The sequence below is a fragment of the Balaenoptera physalus genome (assembly GCF_965194825.1).
Source record: "Balaenoptera physalus genome assembly, chromosome: 17".
Taxonomy (NCBI): Eukaryota; Metazoa; Chordata; class Mammalia; order Artiodactyla; family Balaenopteridae; genus Balaenoptera; species Balaenoptera physalus.
In genome coordinates this window covers 25,413,377-25,439,938 of record NC_138895.1, presented here as the reverse complement: position 1 = coordinate 25,439,938, position 26,562 = coordinate 25,413,377, and the positions used below count along the sequence as shown (strand labels likewise).

At 36.9% G+C, this 26,562-nt stretch overlaps 1 protein-coding gene across 5 annotated transcripts; it reads left to right on the top strand.

Moving 5' to 3' along the window:
* The first annotated feature begins 623 nt into the window (after positions 1-623).
* On the top strand, positions 624-26,472 carry ZFAND1 (zinc finger AN1-type containing 1). 5 transcript variants are annotated; one of them, XM_082432877.1, is made up of 9 exons: positions 721-947; positions 1,100-1,236; positions 3,862-3,904; positions 4,872-4,911; positions 7,314-7,438; positions 7,526-7,617; positions 8,410-8,531; positions 25,896-26,051; positions 26,142-26,472. In XM_082432877.1, the coding sequence occupies exons 2-9, from the start codon at positions 1,116-1,118 to the stop codon at positions 26,310-26,312; spliced, it is 870 nt and encodes a 289-aa protein (XP_082289003.1). In that variant the 5' UTR covers positions 721-947; positions 1,100-1,115; the 3' UTR covers positions 26,313-26,472. The 5 variants fall into 5 exon arrangements, with proteins under 5 accessions (XP_082289004.1, XP_082289003.1, XP_082289005.1 ...); XM_082432879.1 differs by lacking the exon at positions 1,100-1,236 and adding an exon at positions 6,206-6,301 and having other exon boundaries at positions 809-947; XM_082432875.1 differs by lacking the exon at positions 1,100-1,236 and having other exon boundaries at positions 809-947.
* The last annotated feature ends 90 nt before the right edge of the window (positions 26,473-26,562 follow it).

The following is a 26,562-nucleotide window of genomic DNA, read 5'->3' as shown; positions in this document are numbered from 1 at the left end:
ATTTATATAGGAGGCACTGGATATTTTTACAATTCCTCTCAGTACAGCTTTGATTGTCACTCATCCACTCTGAGTCGTGTCTAGTGTCACGTCAGTGGAATGGCATCCATTTGCACCCCACCTAGAAGAGCCTCTCCTTTCTCAGTATCTTTGGAGTGGCTCGTCAAGCACATGAAGCTCCCTACCTCCCTACATCCCAATGGAATCACCACAAGCTTTCTTCAGGACGTGTGTTAAATGAGTCTGTGCTCTCAACTGAGGGACCCTATGCGGCTCAGTGCACACTCAGGACTTCAAGAGCTAGAGACTTTTTTTTCCTACTAGAATGTAAAAAGTAGGGCAGGGCAGAAAAAGAAACGTCTACTTTTTAAAAACCCTGACTCCTTTGCAAGAAGCATTTATATAATCAAGTAACACTGGTGTAGGACGAGTGAGGAATTGAACCAGGGTCGGTCTACTTCACTTGATTCCTGCAAATGCTTGTGCCAAACTGTGCTTCCTAGAGTTATGGAGTTATGTTAATTCAAAAAAAAAAAAAAAAAAATCCTTGTGAGGCCGTCCGGGACTCCGATTGCAGCACGGAGGAGGGAACGCACGCACGCAATCTTCCATAAAGGCAGTTGGATATTTTCCTAAGGACTGGGCGACAGGGCTTCCGCCCGAGGGAAAACCGAACACAGAAACCACCTTTTCCTCCTGCCGCCTCACTAGGCGACCCACAGAGCAAACATTCAGAACTCAGGGCACTCGGAGCAGCCCGATCGCTTTCAGTACGCGCCCCGCCCCCACCTGTGGGCTCCGCCCCTGGGCCCACCCCATTCCCAGCAGGCACCGCGCGAGCGACCTCGTCCCGCCCTGCCGTGGCTGTGCCCGCCTCTCGCGGCGCTAGGAGATGGCGGAGCTGGACATTGGGCGGCACTGCCAGGTGGAGCAGTGCCGGCAGCGAGGTGATTCAGGAGCCCCTAGCTCTGGTCGCGGGAGGGAAGGCCGTGGGGCGAGGCGGAGTCTGAGGAGGCAGGGCGGGCGTGTCCCTTGGGGGGGCGGTCTGCCGTGACATGTGTTGATGCCCCTGATGCCCATGTTTTTTGTTGCCCTTGAGCCTTTGGAAGAGGCTTATGGTCTCCTTGGAATGGAACCGTGCGATTCCCAAAAACATACCTTGCAGTGTGAACTTTGATTTTCGAGTGCGTCTTGCCAAGAAGTCGCTTCGCGCCCACTCCTTTCTGATGAGCACGGGTAGGGAGGACGCTTCGGTCTGGGAATCGGGAGAGTTCCCTTCTGAACCTGCCACTGCGACCTCGGGCAGGCCAGTTCTCTCCCAGACTTTTTGTTTGCTTATCTATTACTTATCTGTCAGAGTAAGGAGTTGGGTGAGATCAGTTTTTAACCTCATTTTCGCGGGCTGCTCAGGAGACGAGCTTATAGTGGGAAGGCCCTTAGCTTTTCCTCCAGATGATCATTACTCTCTCTCAGCTCTGTCATTCTTTGATTCTGATTATCACTGATTCAGTAAACATTTACTGAGCACCTCTTTTGGTGCTGGGACCACATAAGGGTATAAAATATAGCCCTTTCCACAGAAAAGCTTTCAGGATAGTTAGCTGCTTTTTAGAGCATTAATAAGGTGATGTTCTCTCTCTGCTGAACTGAGAGACCTTGTGATAACACATTGCCCAATATAATAGCCAGTGGTAGTGTGGTACAGGCCTTAGAAACATCTGCAGCAGGTATGTCCTGAAGCACTAGAGCCACATAGAATGCTCAGTCTTTGGTACCTGGCTTTCACTCCAAATGGGTGCTACCACATCTGTCTCATACTACATTGGGTGACAAAATAGATTTTATCTCCCACTGCAGCTATAGTCATTGGCAGCAGGTAGCCACCCGATCAGTCCTGTTGAGAAGGACTCTGGGGTTTAGCCCAGAATTAGTGGGAGTGCTGCAGTTGATAAATGATACCTGTTGTGTGTGGTGGGCAAAAGGACACAATCCCTGCTAGGTTATTGTTACTTTCAGCACTCTGATTTGTATCTTTCACCACTGGCTGCCACCTTCAGCCATTCAGCAGGCAAGAACCAATGTTTCCTTGCAGATCTTTCATAGGGAAGCTTAGCCAGTTGGGTTTTGACTGTAAGTTATGTAATTCTGGTATACCTGATTATCTCTAGCAAGTCCATAATACCTACCATTTGTGACATAGTTCATCTTCCTTTCCAACTTCAGGTGTCTCTTAAAGTGTAAATACCTGAAATGAGGCCAGGGTCTAGCTCTTTTGGACTAGTGGAGAGCAGTTAAGATTTAGAATACATTAAGTGAGTATCCTAAATTTCATTTAGCTTCTGGATGAATAGAAGGACGGTGTCAAGTGTTAGGAAATTATCTTGATCTTAACTCTTACCCCTGGATTCTCTTGGTTTGTGTCTGATATTTAGTTGGTCACCAAAGTCTCAAAATAGTGAGCATGTACATTTTTCCGATTTGAAAGAGACTATAAAAGTTTTGTTAAGTATTATATACTTCGGTTTCCTTCTCTTTTTGACAAATGTATACCTACCTTCTGGGTATGAAACAGATACTTACAGTATCATGCTTTCAGGACAACAGTGACAATGCATTAAGTTCGCTTTTCAGGTGAAGGAAGAACTATATTTGGGCCCTCTTGTCCCACAAGCAGAAACATCCAGCGGTCCCTTTGGGTTATAATAGGACCTCTTCTTTTTCTTTTGGGTTAAGATACTCTGTAGGCTGAGATATTTTGGGAGCAATAGTAACTTTCTCTAAAGTGCAGTGCTTTTTGTTTTCATTTTGTAAAAGTGGTGTGATTAGATATAGCCAGCCTCACTTGGCTGTATACTGTAATTTAATATGAGGTACACTGAAAACAATTTAGAGAAGAAATGATTGTATTCAGTGATTTATGGTCAATTGTCACATCTAAGAATGGATACTTTCATGTGCTTTCCAAAAATTCATTTCCTAACTTAGTTGTTACTTAGTCCTAACTTAGTTGTTCCTCAACAGCAAGGAAAGAAACAATTCAGGACTAAAGTTTGCAGTATCAATCAATCCATCCATTGAATTTCTGGAATTTCTTTGAACACATCTCTACCTAGTCACCACAGGATTTTCCTCAGAGTTGAGTGTATTCAAAACAAGTTAATTGCTATAATTATTCTTGTTAATTACAGGTATTATCTTACTATTCTTATCTTTTACATGTATCTCATTTGGTTTTTACAATTACCCTGTGAAGTAGGTGTGGCATATAGCATAGATACATACACACACACACACATATATACATATGCACACAAGCACAGTATACTTATATCTATGTCTATTTTTATGCATATTACCTAATAATAGAGCTTTGGTTTTGTATACATACACATACATACACTGTATACTATATATCAAATATATATATATCCAATATGTATGTATGTAATCCAAAGCTCTACTGTTAAGTAACTTGCCTAGCATTGCTAGATTAGTAAGCAGTGGAATCAAAATTGAAACCTAAGATTGTCACTTCAAATGTAGGATTTTTGCAGTATCAGTCCTCAGAAACAACACCTAGTAAATCTGGGAAACAAACAGAAAACTCACAGGACTTCTTTTTTTTTTCTGGTTTAGCATGCTACAGCAAGTAACATTTATCTTCTGATAATCCAGTTACTTTCAAAGTGCTTGAGGTTGTGATGGCTTTTGTTTAACCACTGCTTGCTGCACTAGGATATTGTTCAAAAAGGAAAGTTCTCCTATAGCCATAGTTCAGTACTTTACGATTCTTTTTACTTAAGAAAACTAAATCAAAATCAGTTACTGACCAGAACATATAACATTTCCCCTCAATTTTAGATTTTCTTCCATTTGTATGTGATGGTTGTTCAGGAATATTTTGGTAAGTTAAGTTTTTTATGCTGGATTTGGGAGTAATTTTAGTGTTTATAATATGAGATTTATTTCTAAAAAGTAGTATGATTTAAAATAGTTTTTACTTTAGCCACTGATATCTGATATTCATTATAGTAATCACTTGGGGAAAAAAAACAAATAGACTAGTCATAGACTCTGATTACTTGTACATATATGTGGCTAGTCTTTAAACTTTACAGAAATGGGGTGATGTGTGTGGTTTTTATGTAAAAGTTATATATATGTCTTTTAATCACAAGGAGAGAACATATCCACAATATAAAGAATATGGTAAAAAAATCCAGTTTATGATTATTAGTCTTTATTTTAATTAATAAAATGAAAAGAGCCCAACGTTTATATTTCTTAAATTGAGTACTATACGTCCTTTGCACACACATCACATGCAAAGTAAAACCTGGGAACAAACAAGAATTTTGGAAAATGCATTTTCTTTTCAATTAAACTTTCAAGTATCAGATATTTAATTTATTAAATAGAGCACTGAAAGAATAAATTCTTTTCAGAAGATGGTTCAGAAAGATTTATTAGAAGTAAATAAAAATAACGCATATTTTTAAGTCATTCAGAACTAGAACACTCCTTTGACATTTTATTACTGATTATTTTTGAGAAATAAAAGAATCAAAAGGGTCTTTGCATTTTCACACACCTTAAAGCACTCAAAGTAAAGGGAATTAAGAGTGGTGAATTTTTGTACTCATATTGAAGTTGAATAGTAGTTGGGTTTTAAAACTTTTGAGACTATAGATGCTCTATCTTTTATTTATCTGTCATTTCAGTTTATTCTTATAGGCAGAGTTGTTAATGTAGTGTGAGTGTAGTTAATCTTAAGGATACTAACCATTAAAATATCTCAAATTACTGCAGTTATCTTTAAGTACATTATTTGATTACATTTAAATAAACACTTTTTTTTGTTGTTATTTAAGCCTTGAACACAGGAGCAGGGAGTCACATAGCTGTCCTGAGGTATGTTAATATCTCCCGGTGAAACATGTTTGTATTTATGTACTTTCATTCAGAATTTGATTCAATTTAATCCCAGTGTACCACAGATTAATTTGGCAGAATAAACTGATTATGTAAGAGGGTCTTTATTTATATTATTTTTCTCAGCTTGTTTTAACATAAACTAGTCTACTTGGTATTTATAAATTTTTGTTCTTATAATTCTTATTCCTTTGTACTTCAGTTCTGTTTACGTAGCCTGCTTATAGCTTTAGGCTCTATATTTATAGATACATAATGGAATTAACATCCTCATCATATACTCCCTCCAGCTTGCTTCACTGTTTTGTTCATTTTCACTGGTGCCTGGTGTTAGGACTCTGTGGTAATACATTGTTCTGACTCCATCAGCCTTAGGTCACCAGGAGCAAACCTGTAGTCCAGCAAGATCTCCCTACCCTAATTCAGACCAAATCAAGAGATTAAAAAGGGCTGTTAAATAGAAGCCAAAATATCATCTTTATTACTGATAAAGAATAAGTTGAATGATACAGCTTAGTGTAGAGCCAAAAGGGTCTGCAAAGGAAATCCAGAATTAGGTGGATTTGCCCACCAGTCACAGCAATGCTGCACCAGGTTAGGCTTCCAAGGAAAAAAAGAGAAAGCGGAGCCTAATGTAATTTTCTCAAATTTGTAATCAAAGAAGTTGTTCCACCTCCCTTGGATCAGAGATCAGCAGAAAGTTAAACTGAATTTACTCCATTTGGAAAGAAGCATTTACCTCACATTTCGTGGTTGATATTTATTCCTGCCCACCATTTACCAAACACTTTACCGAGTCTCTTGATTATAGAAAATTAAGGTTAAATGAGCTTCAGTCAAAATCTGTCCCTTTGAAGTTTTGGTGATTTATTTGAGGGAAATAAAAGTTAAGTAACATATTGGTATTATTCAGGATTACTTGGAAGGAAATACTCATATAGAGTCATGTAGTAAACATATTGATGTTTGTTATACAGCTTGTAAATCTTCCCTGTGTTTTCCTTTTTCTTATAGGATTTGATTTTTATGAATGTCTCATAGAATGTCTCTCAATTAGATCTTATTAATTTAAAGGTGAAATAAAAATCTTCTACCTTTAGACCATTGGAATAAATTTGAAAAAATAGTTAAGAAGGTAATTCCAACAAGATGTAACTATCTTTTATATAGAGGAATGCCCTTTGGTTATAGATTTCAAGCAATTACAGTTGACCCTTGAACAACATAGGTTTGAACTGTGTGGGTCCCCTTATACGTGGATTTTTTTCACTAGATATGTACTATACAATGCATTGGATCTGCAGGTGCAGAACTGCAGATACGAAGAGCTGACTGTAAAGTTATACTTGGATTTTCAACTGCATGGAGGGTTTGTACCTCAGCCCCTTAGTTGTGCAAGGGTCAACTGAGTTCATTCAGTTTTAGAAACCTAGTTACTTAATACTCAAAATAGCCTGAGTGATCTGGATTTTTTTTTATCTCATAAAAGCTCTTTTTCCTCTGATGTAATATTTGCTAGTAATACAGTATTAAATAGAAAATAAAGTATATCGTTGTGTGGGACTTCCCTGGTGGTACAGTGGTTAAGAATCCACCTGCCAATGCAGGGGACACGGGTTCGAGCCCTGGTCTGGGAAGATTCCCTCATGCTGTGGAGCAACTAAGCCTGTGCACCACAACTACTGAGCCTGTGCTCTAGAGCCCACGAGCCACAACTACTGAGCCTGCATGCCACAACTACTGAAACCCATGCAACTAGACCCCATGCTCTGCAACAGGAGAAGCCACTGCAATGAGAAACCTGTGCACCGCAACAAACAGTAGCCCCTGCTTGCCGCAGCTAGAGAAAGCCCGTGCGCAGCAATGAAGACCCAACGCAGACAAAAATAAATAAATAAATAAATTTATTTTAAAAAAAAAAAAGAATAGTATATCATTGTGAAAACTGTCTTAAACCCTCTGTATCACGGAAAAACATAATTTTAAGTGTTCTTTTACATGTATTTAAGCCTCTAAAACCAGTATAGAAAGTAGATATGACTTGCCATTTGAGGAGTGATGAGCTGATTACCTAAGCATACTATTATGGAGGCATCTTTGTGTAGTATGTTACAAAGTAGAAGACTAAAATTATGGAGAGTAACTGAGTAGTCATTTTAACTTGACTTAGAAGATAAATACACCACAGTAGGAAAACTTTCAAAATGTAGAGCAGTCAGCACAGTAATCATTTCTCACATGAACAATTTTTATAATCTATGTGAGAGTGTGTGAGTTTCTCTTATAAGTTTAAGCAAAAATGATATGGATATCCAGAATAGATTTGTTGATTTGCTTTAAATGTGAAATATGATGCCATGTCCCCCATTTTACATTTTCAGGTGACTGTAATTGAGAGACTGAAGTCAGATACACATACATCTTACCCATGCTCATTCAAGGACTGTGCTGAAAGAGAGCTTGTGCCAGTTATGTGTCCTTATTGTGGGAAGAATTTTTGCCTGAGGTGATCACTGAGACCATTCAAACTCTGTATATCTGTTTAAGTCATATGCAAATACATGAACTAGTGTCACTCTTCTGTTGCTCATAGACATCGTCATCAGTCAGATCATGAATGTGAAGAACTGGAAATCCCTAAGTCTCGTATGGCTGCCACTCAGAAACTTGTTAAAGACATTATTGGCAAGTATCTAGAAAGCTTGTTTTGTTGTTTCCCTACTGCTCTATACTCTATATGAGTTCCAGAGCCCTGCTTCTCGTGTCAGCTTGCCGGTTATGGAAGGTGTTATTAGCAACCCTGATGGTTATAACTTGCTATAGATTTTGGTGACATTCTTGTGACAGTATTTCTCACAAGGCTTTCCAATGAAACTTTGGAAATTCTATGGAAATACCCTACCAGATGTTCTCTTTTGCTGGACCATTTATATCAGCTGGTTAACCATCTTGGCTAAAAATTGTATTCATGAGGCTAAAGTAGTGGTTTACATTCTTTAAAGACTAAAGTTTAAGCCCAGTCAGCTATCCTATGAATGCTGCTGATATTCGGACATATGAGGAAAGAATGTATCTGTGATTTAGACCAGTCTGTCTGCTACCATGTTAGTTCAGCTGAATTTTCATTTTATATTAAGGGTATTACTTTAAATTAAATTAAATTAAATTAATCAAATTAAAATCTTCTATAACCAAATCTTAAAATTCTCTGTAGAAGTGTTCGTGATTGCTCTGGATTAAATAGATTTAAGCTGGAAAGAGGCACGTAACTTGAGTTTTTGATGTGGAAATCACTTAGGTCAACTCAGTGGTATTTTTCCATTGATCATACCTATAAAATGAATGTGGTCTCTATATATCTCTATTATATGTAATTCATGTACATTTCAGGGCCATAGTTAATAAATAATAATAAAAATAAAACTCTGGAAAATGTATAAGTTCTTATTTGCTTATATGCTTACACTTATTTCTTAGATTCCAAGACAGGAGAGACAGCAAGTAAACGACGGAAAGGTGCAAAAAATAGTGAAACAGCTGCAAAGGTAGCATTAATGAAATTAAAGATGCGTGCTAATGGAGATAAATCATTGCCACAGGTTGGTCTTAGAGATTTTAGAATACAAAATGTTCTAAATATAGTTGGAGCTCCCTTTTTACTCTTCCCTCTCATTAAGTATGAGAACCTTATATGTATCATTTCTACTATTACATGGTATAAGTCTGCATAAATAATACATAGTTTTATGAGTTTTTTTCACTTTATAGAAACAGCAGTAAACCATATGTATCCTTCTTCAACTTTTTTCTTTTACCCTTGGTATCATTTTTTAAAACTTTATCCATGTTGATATGTTGAGTCTTATTCATTCATTTTGATAGCTCACATTTTTCTGTAGTATGAATATCCATTTATCCATTCTTTTAGTGAACACAATTCAGATTTCTTTTCCAAGTTGTTTGCTATTATAAACTGTTCAAAAGTGAACATCCATGTGTACTTGTAGGAACATTTCTCTAGAGCAGCTTCTTTAAAACTCCATATTGCCAGTTACATTTTCTATAACAATTCAGTACATATGTGCATACATACATACCTTAACACAGTTTCAGTAAGTAACTGATGTGTATGTGTATACCTTATGTGTATGTGTATTTTCTGATATTTTTTATTCTACTTTAAAGATTGTTGATTTTGTAGCCCCTGAAGGATTGAGACCATCAAATTGAAAAATGCTACTCTAGGGAACATACCTAGAAATAGAAAAGCTGGATCATGGGGTTTGCTCATCTTCAGCTTTACTAGATATTTTCAACTTTTTTTTTTTTTTTAATAGATATTTATTGGAGTATAAGTGCTTCACAATACCGAGTTAGTTTCTGTTACACAACAAAGCGAATCAGCCATATGCATACACATGTCCCCATATCCCCTCCCTCTTGAGCCTCATTCCGACCCTCCCTATCCCACCCTCTAGGTCATTGCAAAGCACCGAGCCAATCTCCCTGTGCTATGCTGCTGCTTCCCACCAGCCAACTATTTTACATTCGGTAGTGTATATATGTCAATGCTACTCTCACTTCACTCCAGCTTCGCCCTCCCACCCCATGTCCTCAAGTCCGTACTCTATGTCTGCCTCTTTATTCTTGCCCTGCAACTAGGTTCATCAGTACCATTTTTTTTTTTTTAGAGCCCGTATATATGTGTTAGCATACGGTATTTGTTTATCTCTTTCTGACTTATTCGCTCTGTATGACAGACTCTGGCTCCATCCACCTCACTACACATAACTCAATTTTGTTTCTTTTTATGGCTGAGTAATATTCCATTGTATATATGTGCCACATCTTCTTTATCCATTCATCTGTCGATGGACATTTAGGTTGGTTCCATGTCCTGGCTATTGTAAATAGTGCTGCAATGAACATTGTGGTGTATGTCTCTTTTTGAATTATGGTTTTCACTGGGTATATGCCCAGTAGTGGGATTGCTGGGTCATATGGTAGTTCTATTTTTAGTTTTTTAAGGAACCTCCATATTGTTTTCCATAGTGGTTGTATCAATTTACATTCCCACCAACAGTGTAGGAGGGTTCCCTTTTCACCACACTCTTTCCAGCATTTATTGTTTCTAGCTTTTTTGATAATGGCCATTCTGACCAATGTGAGGTGATATCTCATTGTAGTTTTGATTTGCATTTCTCTAATAATTAGTGATGTTGAGCATCTTTTTATGTGCCTCTTGGCCATCTGTATGTCCTCCTTGGTGAAATGTCTATTTAGGTCTTCCGCCCATTTTTTAACTGGATTGTTTGTTTTTTTAATGTTGAGCTCCATGAGCTCTTTGTATATTTTGGAGATTAATCCTTTGTCTGTTGATTCATTTGCAAATATGTTCTCCCATTCTGAGGGTTGTCTTTTTGTCTTCTTGTTGGTTTCCTCTACTGTGCAAAAACTTTTAAGTTTAATTAAGTCCCATTTGTTTATTTTTGTTTTTATTTCTTTTACTCTAGGAGGTGAATCAAAAAAGATCTTGCTGTGGTTTATGTCAGTGTTTTTCCTATGTTTTCCTCTAAAAGTTTTATAGTGTCTGGCCTTACATTTAAGTCTTTAATCCATTTGGAGTTTATTTTTGTGTATGGTGTTAGGGAGTGTTCTAATTTCATTCTTTTACATGTAGCTGTCCAGTTTTCTCAGCACCACTTACTGAGAGGCTGTCTTTTCTCCATTGTATGTTCTTGCCTCCTTTGTTGTAAATTAGGTGCCCATGTGTGCGTGGGTTTATCTCTGGGCATTCTGTCCTGTACTATTCATGTAAATTTCTGTTTTTGTGCCAGTACCATACTGTGTTGATTACTATAGCTTTATGGTATAGTTTGAAGTCAGGGAGCCTGATTCCTCCAAATCTGTTTTTCTTTTTCAGGATTGCTTTGGCTCTTCAGGGTCTTTTGTGTTTCCATACGAATTGTAAGATTTTTTTGTTCTAATTCTGTGAAGAATACCATTAGTAGTTTGATAGGGGTTGCATTGAATCTGTAGATTGCTTTGGATACTATAGTCATTTTCACACTAGTGATTCTTCCAATCCAAGAACATGGTGTATTTCTCCATCTGTTTATGTCATCTTTGATTTCTTTCGTCAGTGTTTTATAGTTTTCTGAGTACAGGTCTTTCGCCTCCTTAGGCAGGTTTATTCCTAGGTATTTTATTCTTTTTGTGCAATGGTAAATATCAGTGTTTCCTTACTTTCTCTTTCTGATTTTTCATTGTTGGTGTATAGGAATGCCAGAGATTTCTGTGCATTAATTTTGTATCCTGCAACCTTACCAAATTCACTGATTAGTTCTAGTAGTTTTCTGGTGGCATCTTTAGGATTTTCTATGTATAGTATCATGTCATTGGCAAATAGTGACAGTTTTACTTCTTCTTTTCCAATTTGTATTCCTTTTATTTCTTTTTCTTCTCTGATTGCTGTGGCTAGGACTTCCAAAACTATGTTGAATAAGAGTGGCAAGAGTGACATCCTTGTCTTGTTCCTGATCCTAGTGGGAATGCTTTCAGTTTTTCGCCATTGAGTATGCTGCTTGCTGTGGGTTTGTCATATATGGCCTTTATTATGTTGAGGTAGTTTCCCTCTATGCCCATTTTCTGGAGAGTTTTTATCATAAGCGGGTGTTGAATTTTGTCAAAAGCTTTTTCTGCATCTATTGAGATGATCATATGGTTTTTATTCCTTAATTTGTTAATGTGGTGTATCACATTGCATGATTTGCGTATATTGAAGAATCCTTGCATCCTTGGGGTAAATCCCACTTAATCATGGTGTATGATCCTTTTAATGTGCTGTTGGATTCTGTTTGCTAGTATTTTGTTCAGGATTTTTGCATCTATGTTCATCAGTGATATTGGTCTCTAATTTTCTTTTTTTGTGATATCTTTTTCTGGTTTTGGTATTAGGGTGATGGTGGCTTCATAGAATGAATTTGGAAGTGTTTCTCCCTCTGCAATTTTTTGGAAGAGTTTGAGAAGGATGGGTGTTATTAGCTCTTCTCTAAATGTTTGATAGAATTCGCCTGTGAAGCCATCTGGTCCTGGACTTTTCTTTGTTGGAAGATTTTATTTATTTATTTATTTATTTATTTTATTTATTTATTTTTTGGCTGCGTTGGGTCTTCATTACTGTGTGCGGGCTTTCTCTAGTTGCGGTGAGTGGGGTCTACTTTTCGTTGCGATGCGCAGGCATCTCATTTCGGTGGCTTCTCTTGTTGCAGAGTACAGGCTCTAGGCATGCAGGCTTCAGTAGTTGCAGCATGCAGCCTCAGTAGTTGTGGCTCGCGGGCTGTAGAGCACAGGCTCAGTAGTTGTGGCGCACGAGCTTAGTTGCTCTGTGGCATGTGGGATCTTCCCGGACCAGGGTTTGAACCCATGTCCCCTGCATTGGCAGGCGGATTCTTAACCACTGCTCCACCAGGGAAGCCCTGTTGGTAGATTTTTAATTATGGTTTCAATTTCATTACTCGTGATAGGTCTGTTTATATTTTCTAATTCTTCCTGGTTCAGTCTTTGAAAATTGTACCTTTCCAGGAATTTGTCCATTTCTTCATGGTTGTCCATTTTATTGGCATATAGTTGTTTGTTGTAGTCTTTTATAATCCTTTGTATTTCTGCACTGTCAGTTGTGATTTCTCCTTTTTCATTTCTAATTTTATTGATTTGCGGCCTCTCTCTTTTTTTCTTGATGAGTCTGGCTAAGGGTTTATCAATTTTGTTTATCTTCTCAAAGAACCAGCTTTTAGTTTTACTGATCTTTGCTATTGTTTTCTTAATTTCTATTTCATTTATTTCTGCTCTGATCTTTATGATTTCTTTCCTTCTACTGACTTTGGGTTTTCTTTGTTCTTCTTTCTCTAGTTGTTTTAAGTGTAGGGTTAGATTGTTTGAGATTTTTCTTGTTTCTTGAGGTGAGATTGAATTGCTATAAACTTCCCTCTTAGAACTGCTTTTGCTGTGTCACGTAGGTTTTGGGTCGTTGTGTTTTTGTTGTCATTTGTTTCTATGTATTTTTAAATTTTTTCTTCAGTGATCTCTTGGTTATTTAGTAGCACACTGTTTAGCCTCCATGTATTTGTGTTTTTTACAGTTTTTTTTGCTATAATTGATTTCCAGTGTCATAGCATTGTAGTCAGAAAAGATGCTTGTTACGATTTCAATTTTCTTAAATTTTCCGAGGCTTGATTTGTGACCCAAGATGTGATCTATCCTGGAGAATATTCCATGTGCACTTGAGAAGAAAGTGTATTCTGCCACTTTTGAGTGGAATGTTCTGTAAATATCAATTAGATCCATTGGTCTATTGTGTCATTTAAAGCTTGTGTTTCCTTATTTATTTTCTGTTTGGGTGATCTGTCCATTGGTGTAAGTGGGGTGTTGAAGTCCCGTACTATTGTTGTGTTACTGTCAATTTCTCCTTTCATGGTTGTAGCATTTGCCTTTGTATTGAGGTGCTTCTGTGTTGGGTGCATAAACATTTATAATTGTTATATCTTCATCTTGGATTGATCCTTTGATCATTAGGTAGTGTGCCTCCTTACCTCTCCGTCTTTATTTTAAGTTCTATTTTATCTGATACGAGTATTGCTACTCCAGCTTTCTTTTGAATTCCATTTGCATGAAATATCTTTTTCCATCCCTTCACTTTCAGTCTGTATGTGTCCCTAGGTCTGAAGTGGGTCTCTTGTAGACAGCATATATATGGGTCTTGTTTTTGCATCCATTCAGCCAGTTTGTGTCTTTTGGTTGGGGCATTTAATCCATTTACATTTAAGATTCTTATCGATAAGTATGTACCTATTACCATTTTCTTAATTGTTTTGTGTTTGTTTTTGTGGGTCCTTTCCTTCTCTTGTGTTTCCCGCTTAGAGAAGTTTTTTAGCATTTGTTGTAAAGCTGGTTTGGTGGTGCTGAATTCTCTTAACTTTTGTTTGTCTGAAAAGCTTTTGACTTCTCCATTGAATCTGAATGAAATCCTTGCTGGGTAGAGTAATCTTTGTTGTAGGTTTTTCTCTTTCATCATTTTAATTATATCCTGCCACTCCCTTCTGGCCTGCAGAGTTTCCACTGAAAACTCAGCTGATAACCTTATAGGGATTCCTTTGTGTGTTATTTTTTGTTTTTCCCTTGCTACTTTTAATATTTTTTCTTTGAATTTAATTTTTGTTAGTTTGATTAATATGTGTCTTGGTGTGTTTTTCTTAGGGTTTATCCTATATGGGACTCTGTGCTTCCTGGACTTGGGTGACTATATCATTTCCCATGTTAGGGAAGCTTTCCACTATAATCTCCTTGAATACTTTCTCAGACCCTTTCTTTTTCTCTTCGTCTTCTGGGGCCCCTATAATTTGAATGTTGGTGTGTTTAGTATTGTCCCAGGGGTCTCTGAGATTGTCTTCAATTCTTTTCATTCTTTTTACTTTATTCTGCTCCTCGGCAGTTATTTTCACCATTTTGTCTTCCAGCTCACTTATTTGTTCTTCTGCCTCTGTTATTCTGTTACTGATTCCTTCTAGTGTATTTTTCATTTCAGTTATTGTGTTATTCATCTCTGTTTGTTTGTTCTTTTGTTCTTCTAGATCTTTGTTAAACAGTTCTTGTATTTTCTCAATCCGTGCTTCCATTCTATTTCCGAGATTCTGGATCATCTTTACTATCATTACTCTGAATTCTTTTTCAGGTAGATTGCCTGTTTTTTCTTCATTTATTTGGTCTTGTAGGTTTTTACCTTGCTCCTTCATCTGTGATGTATTTTTTTGCTATCTCATGTTTTTTTTTTTAATGAGTGGGATTGTGTTCCAGTTTTACTGGTTGTTTGGCCTGAGGCTTCCAACGCTGGAGTTTGTAGGCTATTGGGTAGAGCTGGGTCTTGGTGGTGAGATGAGGAACTCTGTGAGCCCTCACTCCGATGAATATTCCCTGAGGTCTGAGGTTCTCTGTTAGTCCAGTGGTCCAGACTCGGAGCTCCCACTGCAGGAGCTTCCGCCCAACCCCGCGCTTGCAAATCAAGATCCCACAAGCCACATGTGTTGGCAAAAAAAAAAGAGAGAACAATAACAAAGTAAAAAATAAAATTAGATTAGGAAACTAACAGATATGTTAGAAAGAATGTAAAAATAAAAATATAGATGAATCAACAACTGGAAGGTACATCAGTACCACAGTAGTGAAAAAGAGGAGGGAAAAGAAAAAAAAAATTAAAAAAGGAGGGGGGAAGGCCTTGGCTGTGGAGAGTGGGGCCAAAGGAAGGATGAGGTTTGGGTGGTGGGCGGGGCCAATGCTCAGATCCCACAGGGCTGGAAAAGGCCCTGGGGGCTGTGGGGGGGGTGGGGCTTAGGCTCAAGGAACAGAAGGGGCCCAGGCGTGTCCCCCACTCCTGGTCTTAGAGAGCAGGGGACCTCACCTGGGAGCCCAGCAGGCTTCCTGGGCTCGAGTGGGCAGGACAGACACCCTCCTTTCCTCTCTTGCTCCTCCGGTCTGGGGTCTGGGAGGGCCCCTTCCACCTGCCTCTCCTGATCTCCCTGGCCTCCCTCCTATGCCCCCAAGGACCCACGCAGCCTGTAGTGGGCTTGGAGAGCAGGGGATCGGCCTGGGAGCTCAGCAGGCGAGTGGGCGGGGCAGTCGCCCTCTGTTCCTCTCCCCCTCCTCCCGGAGGGCCCCTTCCGCCTGCCTCTCCTGATCTCCCTGGCCTCCCTCCTATGCCCTCAAAGACCCACGTGGCCTGGAGGGAGGTTTGGAGGGCGGGGGACCGGCCTGGGAGTTCACAGGCTCCCTGTGCCCGAGTGGGCAGGACAATTGCCCTCTGCTCCTTTCCCGCTCCTCCTGGATGGCCCCTCCCACCTGCCACTCCTGATCTCCCCAGCCTCCCTCCTATGCCCCCAGGACCCTCATGGCCTGGATGGGGCTTTGTGTGTGGGGCGGGGGGGACTGGCTTGGGAGCTCAGCAGGCTCCCCGGCCCCCGTGGGCCAGGTGATCGCCCTCTGCTCCTCTCCTGCTCTTCCCAGAGAGTCTCTCTCACCTGCCTCTCCTGATTTTCCTGGCCTCAGGCGTGCCGGTCTTGTCTGGCCTCCACTTCTCCTCCCACCTTGGTCCCCCTACATCCTACCTGTTCACTCTGGAGTTCCTCCCTTCTCCTTGGGGGTTAAAGTCCCCCACCAGTGGCTGACAGGTGCCCTAGTTGTGGGGAGATGCTAACTCCACGTCTTCCCACACCGCCATCTTGCCTTCTCCCCTCCGTGTCAACTTTTTATTTTAAGTAGTTGTACAGATTTATCTCCTTGTAGTGTCTGAGAGTTTCAGTGTTTCTTGCCACTGTAGGGTATTATTCATTGTTACCAATCTGATAGATGTGAAATGATACTTCAGTGAGGTTTAAAGTTGAATTTCCCTGTGGCTAGTGAGGTCCAGCTACTTTGCATATGTTTATTGGATATTGGGCTTTCTTTTGTGAATTATTTGTTCATATCCTTTGCCCATGTTTTCTGTTGGGTTGTGGAATATTTAGAAAGGTTTATAAGAGTCTATATATTCTGAATTCTAATCTTTTTTTGATTAAATATGTTGCACAAATCTTCTCTCAGTCTGTGGCTTGTCTTCACTTTGCTTTTGATCTCTTTAGTAATTCAGACTTCTTAAATTTTAATACACTCAAATTTATTAATGATTTCATTAAGATTGTACTTTTAAAAATAAGTTATTTTCTTATATTTTCCTTTAAAAGTTTTATTTTATATTGTTGTTTAGCTCTTTATTCCATCTGGAATTTAATTGTAAGTAAGTAGAGGCAGAGATTTCTTCCTTCCCCTCCCACCCAATGGGTTACCTATCGTTCTAACATAAGGTATTGAAGCGTTCATTCTTGTAATGACATTTCTGTCATACACCAGATTGTTTTGTATATGTGGGACTAGTCTGGGGATCTCAATTCAGTTCCTTTGGTCTGTTTGTCTCTCTTTGCATTACTATCAAACTGTCTTAATTATAATAACTTTATAATAAGTAGGACAAGCCTCTCCACCTCATTCTTTGCTTTCAACTCTGTCTATTCTTGGCCATTTATTCTTCTGTAAAAATTTCAGGATCACTTTGTCCTGTTCTGTGAAATGGTGATTTTGATAGAAATTGTGCTGAATTTAAAATTAGAGACAGTTGACATCTTTAAAATTTCACTCTTCCCATTCATCTCCATGGTCTATCCAACTTTTTTTAGCTCTTCTTTTATGTCTTTAAGGAACATCCTATAATGCTTACCATACATATTTTATGTCTTTTCTTAAGGTTTATTCTTAAGCTCTTCATAATTTTTGCTGCCATTGTAAATGGTAATTTTTTTAAATTAACATTTTTCTAATTGTTTATTCCTAGTTGTTGTATAATGTCCTTCCGTCCAACAAATAAACTCTAATAGTTCCCATAGTTTACAGATTTCCTGGCTTGTTTTCTGTGCAATCACATCTTCTGCAAATGACAGTTTTATGAGTTGTTTTTGTTTTTTTTCAAATTTGTTTTTCTCTTGCTCTTCCACCTTCTCATTATTATTGTTTGTGTTAGTGCATTGGCTGAAATCGCCACAACAATGTTGAATAATATGAGTGATAGCAGGCATTTTCATCATATTTCTGACTTTTAATGCAAATTATTCTAAAGTTTCATCATTAAATATTATATTTGCTGTAGATTTTTGATAGTAGCCTTCCTTAGGTTAACAATATTTTTCTATTCCTAGTTTTCTAGGAATTTATATCAAGAATAGGTATTAAATTTTTCTATAATTTTTTTTCCTCCATCTAGTAAGATGATTATGTCGAGTTTTTTTTCCTTATCAATGTGGTAAATTACATTGATCAATTTTTTTTGTTTTGAATCACCCACATATTCTGGGATAAACCAGTTGACTCTGGTATATAATTCTTTTAAAATGTGCTGCTAAACTGATTTACTAATATATTATTTAGTGTTTTGTCTTCACATTAGTAGCCAAAAAATAAAATTAGTTGAGTAGCTTTCCCTCTTCTGTTCATTGAAATAGTTGGCTATTATTTGTTCTTGAAGGTTTGGTAATGATTGTTATAACTTTCAGATTTGTTGCCTTTTTTTGAGGGGAGAATTTTGAATACTGTTTTAATGTATTAAATAGTTCTTGGCTTATTTGGATAATCTATGTCTTCTGAAATATATTTTGGTAAATAACATCTTTCTTAAAAATTTCTGTTTGATGTAGATCTTTCAGTTTATTGTTATAAAGTTGTTCAACTTATTTTCTTATGTTCCCAAATCTCTATTGTGTCTTTCATTGGTCATTCTTAATATTTTTCATTTGTACTTTTCTTTGATTTCCCCTTGAACAGTCTTGCTAGAGGTTTGTGTTTACTTTTTTAATTTATATTTTAGTTTTTTCAAAGAATCATGTTTTGGTTTTATTGACCTCTCTATTGTTTCTTTGCTTTCTGCTTCACTAATTTTGCTCTTATATTATTATTTCTTTTTTTCTGCTTTGTTTAGATTCTCTCTGATGTTCTTTTTCTAACTTCTCACACTGAATAATGAACTTGCTTATTTCAACCTACTTGTTAGGTGTATTTTTTTTTTTTTTTTTTTTTTGGTAACTTTATTTTGATACAGTTTCAAACCGGAAAGTTGCAAGAATAGTACAAAGAATATTTTCATATTTGTTACCCAAATGTACCAGTTATTTACATTTTGTCCTGTTTGTTATTTCATTTGCATTCTCTCTCTATCCATATGTATATGTGTGTGCATGCTTACTAATTTTTGGTTGGCTTGATCTATCAGTTTCTGAAACAGATGGTATCAAAATCCCACTGTAGCTGTGGTTTTGTCAGGTTTTTTATTTCTGTAACTCTAATAGTTTTGCTGAGTTGTATATTATCAGATACATTGAATTTCTTCATCGTTATGTCTTCTTTATGAATTTTGCCTTAAATCCAGTTTTGAATTATAATAATATTGTTTCATTACCTTTCTTTTGATGAATAGTTAACTATTATGTCTTTATGCCTTTATATTCAACTTTTCTTGTTGTTTTATTTTTAGGGTGTTTCTTGTAAGCAGCATGTAGCTGGACTTTGTTTTTTTAATCCAATTTGATAGTATCTTTCTTTTATAGGTGAGTTGAACCCATTTATATTTATTACGATCACATGTATTTGAATGTATTTCTTCCATCTAATGTTCTTTGCTCATCATCCTTTTCCTTTTATTATTTATTTCTCTCCAGTCATTTTTTGTATCGACTGAACTTTCTGTATTCCCTTTCATTCTGCTGGTTTAGAAACCATTGATTATAGTCTTCTTCTTTGATTATCCTTAATATTTCTTTTTTGAAAACTTCTTTATTTGTTTTTAAAATTATAAAGATACATACTTTCAACAAGGGTAACTTTTAAAAACTGTATAAAGGAAAAAAACTAAACACACCCTCCTGTGCTCATGTCCATCTCAACTGAGGATGGTTTTGTCCCCTTGGGGACATCTGGCAATGTCTGGAGACACTTTCAGTTGTCACAACTGGGCATGGGGGTGCTGCTGGTATCTAGTGGGTAGAGGCCAGGGATGCTGCTAAATGTCCCACAGTGTATAGGAAGCACCCACAGGAAAGAATTTTCTGGTCTAAAATGTCAGTAGTGACATAGTTGAGAAGACCTGCTCTAAAGTATCCAATAATATTATTCACATTACTTTGCAATTCTTTTATTACTTAAAACATAATAGCAAAAACTTCTATAGCGCTAACTTTGTTCCAGGCCCTCTTCTATCACATTTAATCCTCGCAACAGGCTTGTGAAATATGTACTATTATCTCTGCCTAATAGACAAGAAAACTGAGGCACAAAAAGGTTAAGTAACTTGGTAGTAACACAGCTAGTAAGTGGAGAGCTGTGAATTGAAACCAGGGAGACTGCCTCAGAAACCATGTTCTCAACACACCTAACACTTTATCATGGAGCATGCAGGTCTATAGATAGAACTTTTTCCCCTGTATCATTAGTATTTGTGTGTGTTTATACATATATGTACTGACATATATTATTTATATATATATGCACCCATGTATGTGTGTGCATATACATGTGTATAATTTTACATAAATGAAAATGGCTATTGATATATGCATACAAAGACATAAAGAGTGTTTTAGGGTCATGATTTCATAAAAATGGCATGATATTCATTTAGTTAGCACTTTTTTTGAATACGTGCTATATATCAGGTCCTGGGGATACAACAGTAGGTAAAACAAACCTGGGGATACAACAGTAGGTGAAACAAAGTCCCTGCCCATATGAAGTTTATATTCCAATAAGATGAGACAGCTATTAAATATATACTACAATTTCAGATAGTGATTAAGCCTATGGATAAAAATAAAGCCCGTTTCAGGTAGATAATATATCCTTTTATCTCTATATATTCTTCTCATGAATGCCTAACAGAAATTCCCCCAAGGGAACTGGTATGGTTCTAAATCATTTTCTTTAAAAGCTTGGATAACTTTCCAAGTGGTGTGGATATACTGTGACTTATGTCACCATTTTCCTATTGATGAACATTCACTTCGTTTCCAGTTCTGGCGACTGTGCTAAGAATTTTCCTATTTCTGGTTTCCTATTTCTGTGAGATAAATTCCCTGGAGTATGTTTTCTGGGTCAAAGGGTATGTGTGTTTTAAATCTTAATAGATGTTGCCAAGCTGCTTTACAAAGAAGTTGAAACAATTTACATTTCTACCATCAGTAATTGTAATAGTCAGCTTTTATTGACTGATTGCACTATGCCAAGCATTGTTTTGTGGCTCTAGATTTTTTTACCTCCCTTAATGCTCATGACTGTCATGTGATATATTATTATCCTCATTTCACAGATTAGTAATCTGAAGTGAAGTGCTGTTAAGATCACTCATGTGGTCAGAGCCTGCCATTCTATCCTGTTTATTACTATACTGCCTCTTGTGGCCATACTTGAGAGTACCTTTCCCCTCCGATGGTTTCCAGTAGTTGTTTATCTTTTTAAATGTATTCCAGTCTAATGGCTGTGAAAAGATATTTCCTAATTGCTTTACTTTGCATTTCCTTGACCACTATTCAGTTCCAGCATCTTTTGTTATGTTCATTGGCCATGTATGATTGCTCTTCCTTGAATTGCCCATGCATATCCTTTGATCATTTTTCTTTTAGGTTGTTATTTTTATTTTTATTTCATTTATATTTTGCTTGGTCAACTATGGAAACTCTTGGAGTAGAATGGATATTAATCCTTTATCTATAATCAATCTGCTTTGGAATCTTTTTTCAAAATCTGTCAAACATCTTGATTTTACTTAGGTATCTCATTGACATATCAGGGTTCTAAATTTTTCTAAGGTCTGTCTTTCATTTCTGTTTTGGTTTTCTTAGGGTTTTCATTTTTCTTCATCTGTCTTTAATAGATCTGGAATTTGATTTTAGCATATGATATGAGCTAAGGACCCAATTTTATTTTCTTCCAGTTGTTTAGCTAGTTTCTGCCAACCAATTAAAGAATTCATCTTTGTCCTATTGAACTGAAATACCAAATATCACCTTCATGATAAGTTTAAAATTTATTTTTAGTAGATCGGTTTTTGGATTTCCTATTCTATTCCATTCATCTATTTTTTATTCATATGTTAATACCAAGTTGATTTGATGTAATAACTTTATAGAATGTTCTAATATATGATAATGTAAGTCCCATCCATATTTTTCCATAGTTTTTCTTAGCAGTTCTTTTTTTTTTTTTTTTTTGCTTTATCCATCCATATGAACCTTGTGATTATCTTATACAATTTTTTTTTTTAATCTCTCTTGGGATTTTCATGGTTGTCATAATGGGACAAGGTTGTAAGTGACAGACTTCAGCAGATACTGTTAAAGAATGTAGCCTCTTTAAAGGTCAAAATGGAGAAACGGAAAGAAATCATTATAAAAAGCAAGAGAGAACACAGCATGGTTTTAGGCAGAAATGTGGCTTCTCATATCTTTCAAAGTTTCCCACAAGGATGTTGGCTGTGAATAATAGTGCCTACCGGAAGTGAGAAATCTGCCATTTATGAGAAGCCTGATTTGCCTTTCTCAGGAGGATTTTATACCCAGTTGGCCTCTTCCTTTTGATTCTGGGGATTCTGGCTCCTTCCCTACCCACCAGATGCAAGTAACTGAGGCAAAACCGCCTTGATACATTATCAAGTGATTTCTGTGAAGTTGGAGAAGCAAAATTCAACTTCCCAGCAGCATCTATTAACAAGTCCTGACTGAGGATCATTCCTGAAGGATTCTCTGAATTTGCATTTTATGATATATATTAATTTTGAGAGAAATGACATTTTTATGACATCGTCTTCCTATCTAAGAACTTTACGTCTTCTCTTTGAGATCATGTTTTATTGCCTTCTGTAACATTTTATATTTTTCTTCAGTTAAGTCTTATTATTCCTTGCTTATTTTCATCTCTAATTATCTTATGGGTTTTCTTTCTTTTGTGAACAGAATATTTCCCTTTATCTCTATTCCTAGTACTTACTGTTAATATAGAAGAAAAAGGTCTTGAATTCTGTATATTCATCTTATTCAATCACATCGCCAAATTCTTCTATTTATTTTAGAAGTTTTTTTTTCCCTTTGGTTTCCTAGGTATACAATCACATCCCATTGACAAGTAGCTTTAGTTTTTATTTTTCAATAATTATACTAGTTATTTTATTTTCTTGTATTACATTATCTATAATCTTCAATATAATGTTTTGTAATAATAGTGATAACAGGCATGTGCTTACATTTAAAATTTTTAACATGTATAGTTAAATACCAATTCTTCTCTCAAAATCTAAAGTTACTTGGTATTGTATCCTCTTGAATAAGACAAAGAGTTTGACATGCTTTATGTAGTTGAATATCTTCCATCCCATCATCTTTGTTCACACATGATTATTTTTAAGTCACTTGCTATTTGAATTTACCAATATATTTTTTGAGTTTCTTTTTTCCTTAAGACTCACTTTTATTTTGGCTAAAGGCCATTCTTTAGCAGTTCATTCGTTAAGAGTCTTTGTTGGTAAACTCTTTCAGTCTTTTGTTTGTCTGAAACTGCCCTTATTTTCCCTCACTTGAGCTGGATTATCTGTTAGATTCTCTCAACTCTGAATATACTATTCATTGGCTTCTTTTGTCTATTGTTCAGGAAACTTGTGCTGTAGGTCTTATTCTTGTTGCTTTATGGGTAATTTGTCTTTCTTTTTGTGCGTGTGTAGCTTTTAAGATTTTATCTGTGATATTTTCCAGTTTCAGTGCAATGTTGCTAGGTATGGATTTGTTTTAATTACACAGCTTGACCCTTGAGATACATTTTAAAATCTGACTTATCTCTTACTCTTGGAAAATTATTGTTATTTTCTTTCTGAATATTACTTCCTTTTCTTCTCTTCTGAAACTCTTGCTAGACATATTTTAGAGATTTGTAATTTCTATCTTTATGTCTATTTGTGCTGCCTTCTAGATGACTGCTTCAATTCATCTTCCAATCAAGTAAACCTTTTTATTGAAGATTATAGAAATTTATTGTGCTTGAATTTCTTATTTCAGAGACTGTATTCTTAGGTTTTTATATTTCTAATTGGATCTTCATAGCTTTTCCTGTTTCATTTCTGCCTGTTTCGGTTTTACAACTTTCTGTTCCATTTTTATGAATATTATTCTTTATCTCCTTGTACATCCGAAATAACTTTTATAAATGTCTTTTTCAAGTTTATTTAGTTTCACCTGCCCATAATAAATTAACCTTTGATTTGTTTTGAAATTTTGGCGTACAGCTTCTGCATGTTCGTGTTGAGTAGGAGTTTCTTTCTGTGTCTCTCTTACTGTTTTCACTCACCTCTCCCTGCTAGCAGTCTCACATTTTCTTCCACAGGCCCACCTACCCATGACCTCTATTCCAAACCCAAGTTTGAGACTGACAGTCTCTGCTTCTGCTCTGCGGAGATTTTCAGGTTATTACAGATCCATTTACTGAGCTGGAAGGCTTTGGCTTTGTTCACTGTCAAGAGGTTATATCTGTGCTTTTCTGCCTCCCTATATATCGGGGGTTTTTTTTGTTTTTTTTTTTTAATAAATTTATTTATTTATTTATTTTTGGCTGTGTTGGGTCTTCGCTTCTGTGCGAGGGCTTTCTCCAGTTGCGGCAAGCGGGGTCACTCTTCATCGCGGTGCGCGGGCCTCTCAACTATCGCGGCCTCTCTCGTTGCGGAGCACAGGCTCCAGACGCGCAGGCTCAGTAGTTGTGGCTCACGGGCCCAGTTGCTCCACGGCATGTGGGATCTTCCCAGACCAGGGCTCGAACCCGTGTCCCCTGCACTGGCAGGCAGACTCTCAACCACTGCACCACCAGGGAAGCCCTATATATCGGTTTTTGTAAGCAATAGCCTACATCAACATTCAGCAGTAACTTCTTAAGCCTCCTTTCCTCGAGTGCACATCCCACACAAGCCCCTGCTTTCAATTAGTGAGCTGGACGTAGGTGCCCCATCACCATGTGGCACTGTTATTTCCCATTAACCCAAAAGCTGAGCTCTTGCTACCTCTTCCTCTTCTGGAGCCCTGAAAGCCTGTGGCTCAGCCTGCCTACTGTCACTTTGCCTTTCTGTTTCATTTTTGGATCCTCAGACATATTTTTTTACTTTTAGGTGAAGGTATATCTTTTTAAATTTCTCTTTTCAGATTAATGCTCTTGTTGCTGTGTTTTTGGAGCAAGGACTATGAGGTTATAGAGTTGGCCCAAAGCTTGAATTTCCAATGATTTCTTATTTTTCTTTTAATACTTGTTCTCTGTAATAATGCACTCCACTGGTCTCTAACAAATCTAAATTCCTTAGTGCTGAGATAGAAATTGTGTTGAATCTATTATTTCTTAGAATAATTGTGATCTTTCCCTACAATTTAGGGATCCTCCAGTTATGCTAAAATATTTACTGTAGCAGGAATTGGTCTGTAAAGCCAGCACTTCTTTAAAGCGATATTAGGAAGAAGGGAAAATCAGAAGCCACTACCTTTGTTCCTTTTCTTGTTTCCTGCATTTGTTAATTTTGCAAGAAAGTACAATATAAAAGAAGCATATAGGGTATAGAATACTGGAGGAACCATCTCCAGATTTCTGAATCTTTCTCTTTTGTTGATATGGTGCTTGTCTAACTTTTTTTTTTACGTTTCTTTGTTTTTGAAAGCCCTACTATCTCTAAATACGTAGTGAGGTCTTTCAGGTGAAAAGAAGTGTTACATGTCTCAGGAATCTTTTAATTGTAAGTGACAGAAACTTGACAGAAACCAACTAGCTTACTCAAAACAATTTTTCTTTTTCTCACATAATGGGGAGTGCTGCATTGATCTGGTCTCAAGGGATGACTGAATTCCAGGGCTCAAATGCTGTTGAAAGAGGCCATCTGTTTCCTTGACTTCTCTCTGTGAGTTAGACTCACTGTTTTTCATTTGAGGAAACTTTTCCACATTGGTTCAGGAATGGCTGAGAGGCATAGAGGATAGCTGCAGGCAACCTCAGGTTTAATTCAGCAAGACTTAAAAAAAACTCTGGAAAAATATTGCTCCTCCCTGCCCCCAGGTGTTGAATGTAAGATCCCAGGAAAGGACCTTGATTGGCCTAATGTAGGTCACATGGCTATTTTTGCATAGATCATCCTGACTAGGGTCTTAGATCCTCTGCCCATGCATTTAGGTGGATGCTGGGGTTCTATGATTGTATTCCCACTAGAAGTTGTATCATTAGAGGGTAATCCTTCTCTGACCAGGAGAAGAGAGGAAGAAATGTCACCAGACAAAAACAGATGTCCATTTCATGTATATAATCTGTATTTTAACTTTTTATTTTTACAGACGGAAAGAATTTACTTTCAGGTTTTCTTACCTAAGGGGAGCAAAGAGAAGAGTAAGCCAATGTTCTTTTGCCAGCAGTGGAGCATTGGAAGGGTCATAGACTTTGCAGCTTCTTTAGCGAGTCTTAAAAATGACAATAACAAATTAACACCTAAGGTAACAACAGGTTATAACTTTTTCCCTAAAAGTTTTAGAATACTCTATAAAGCACGTTTATTACATTATGATGTATCTCTCTCTTAACAGAAATTGAGGTTATGTCACAGTACCTCAGGAGAAGCCTTACCCTTGGATCATATTTTGCAAACCTGGATTGCTAAGGCGGATTGTCCTTTATACAATGGTGGAAATATTATCTTGGAATATTTGAATGATGAAGAACAGTTTTTAAAAAATGTTGATTCTTACTTGGAATAGTCATTCAGGGAGTCAAGCTAGAAATCACGAGGAAAATTCAATGTTAATCAAATTCTTTTACTACAAATACTATGTATTTTTTATTTTTGAAACTTGCTTTTTATTTCCATTATATCATAATTTACATTATCAGTCTTCCATTAAATTGGATTTGAATTTTTGTGTTTTCAAGTTTAACTATGAACTGACATTTAGCAAATTCTCTTATCTAATTAACATTTATTAGGTTATGCTGTAATAACAAGAACAA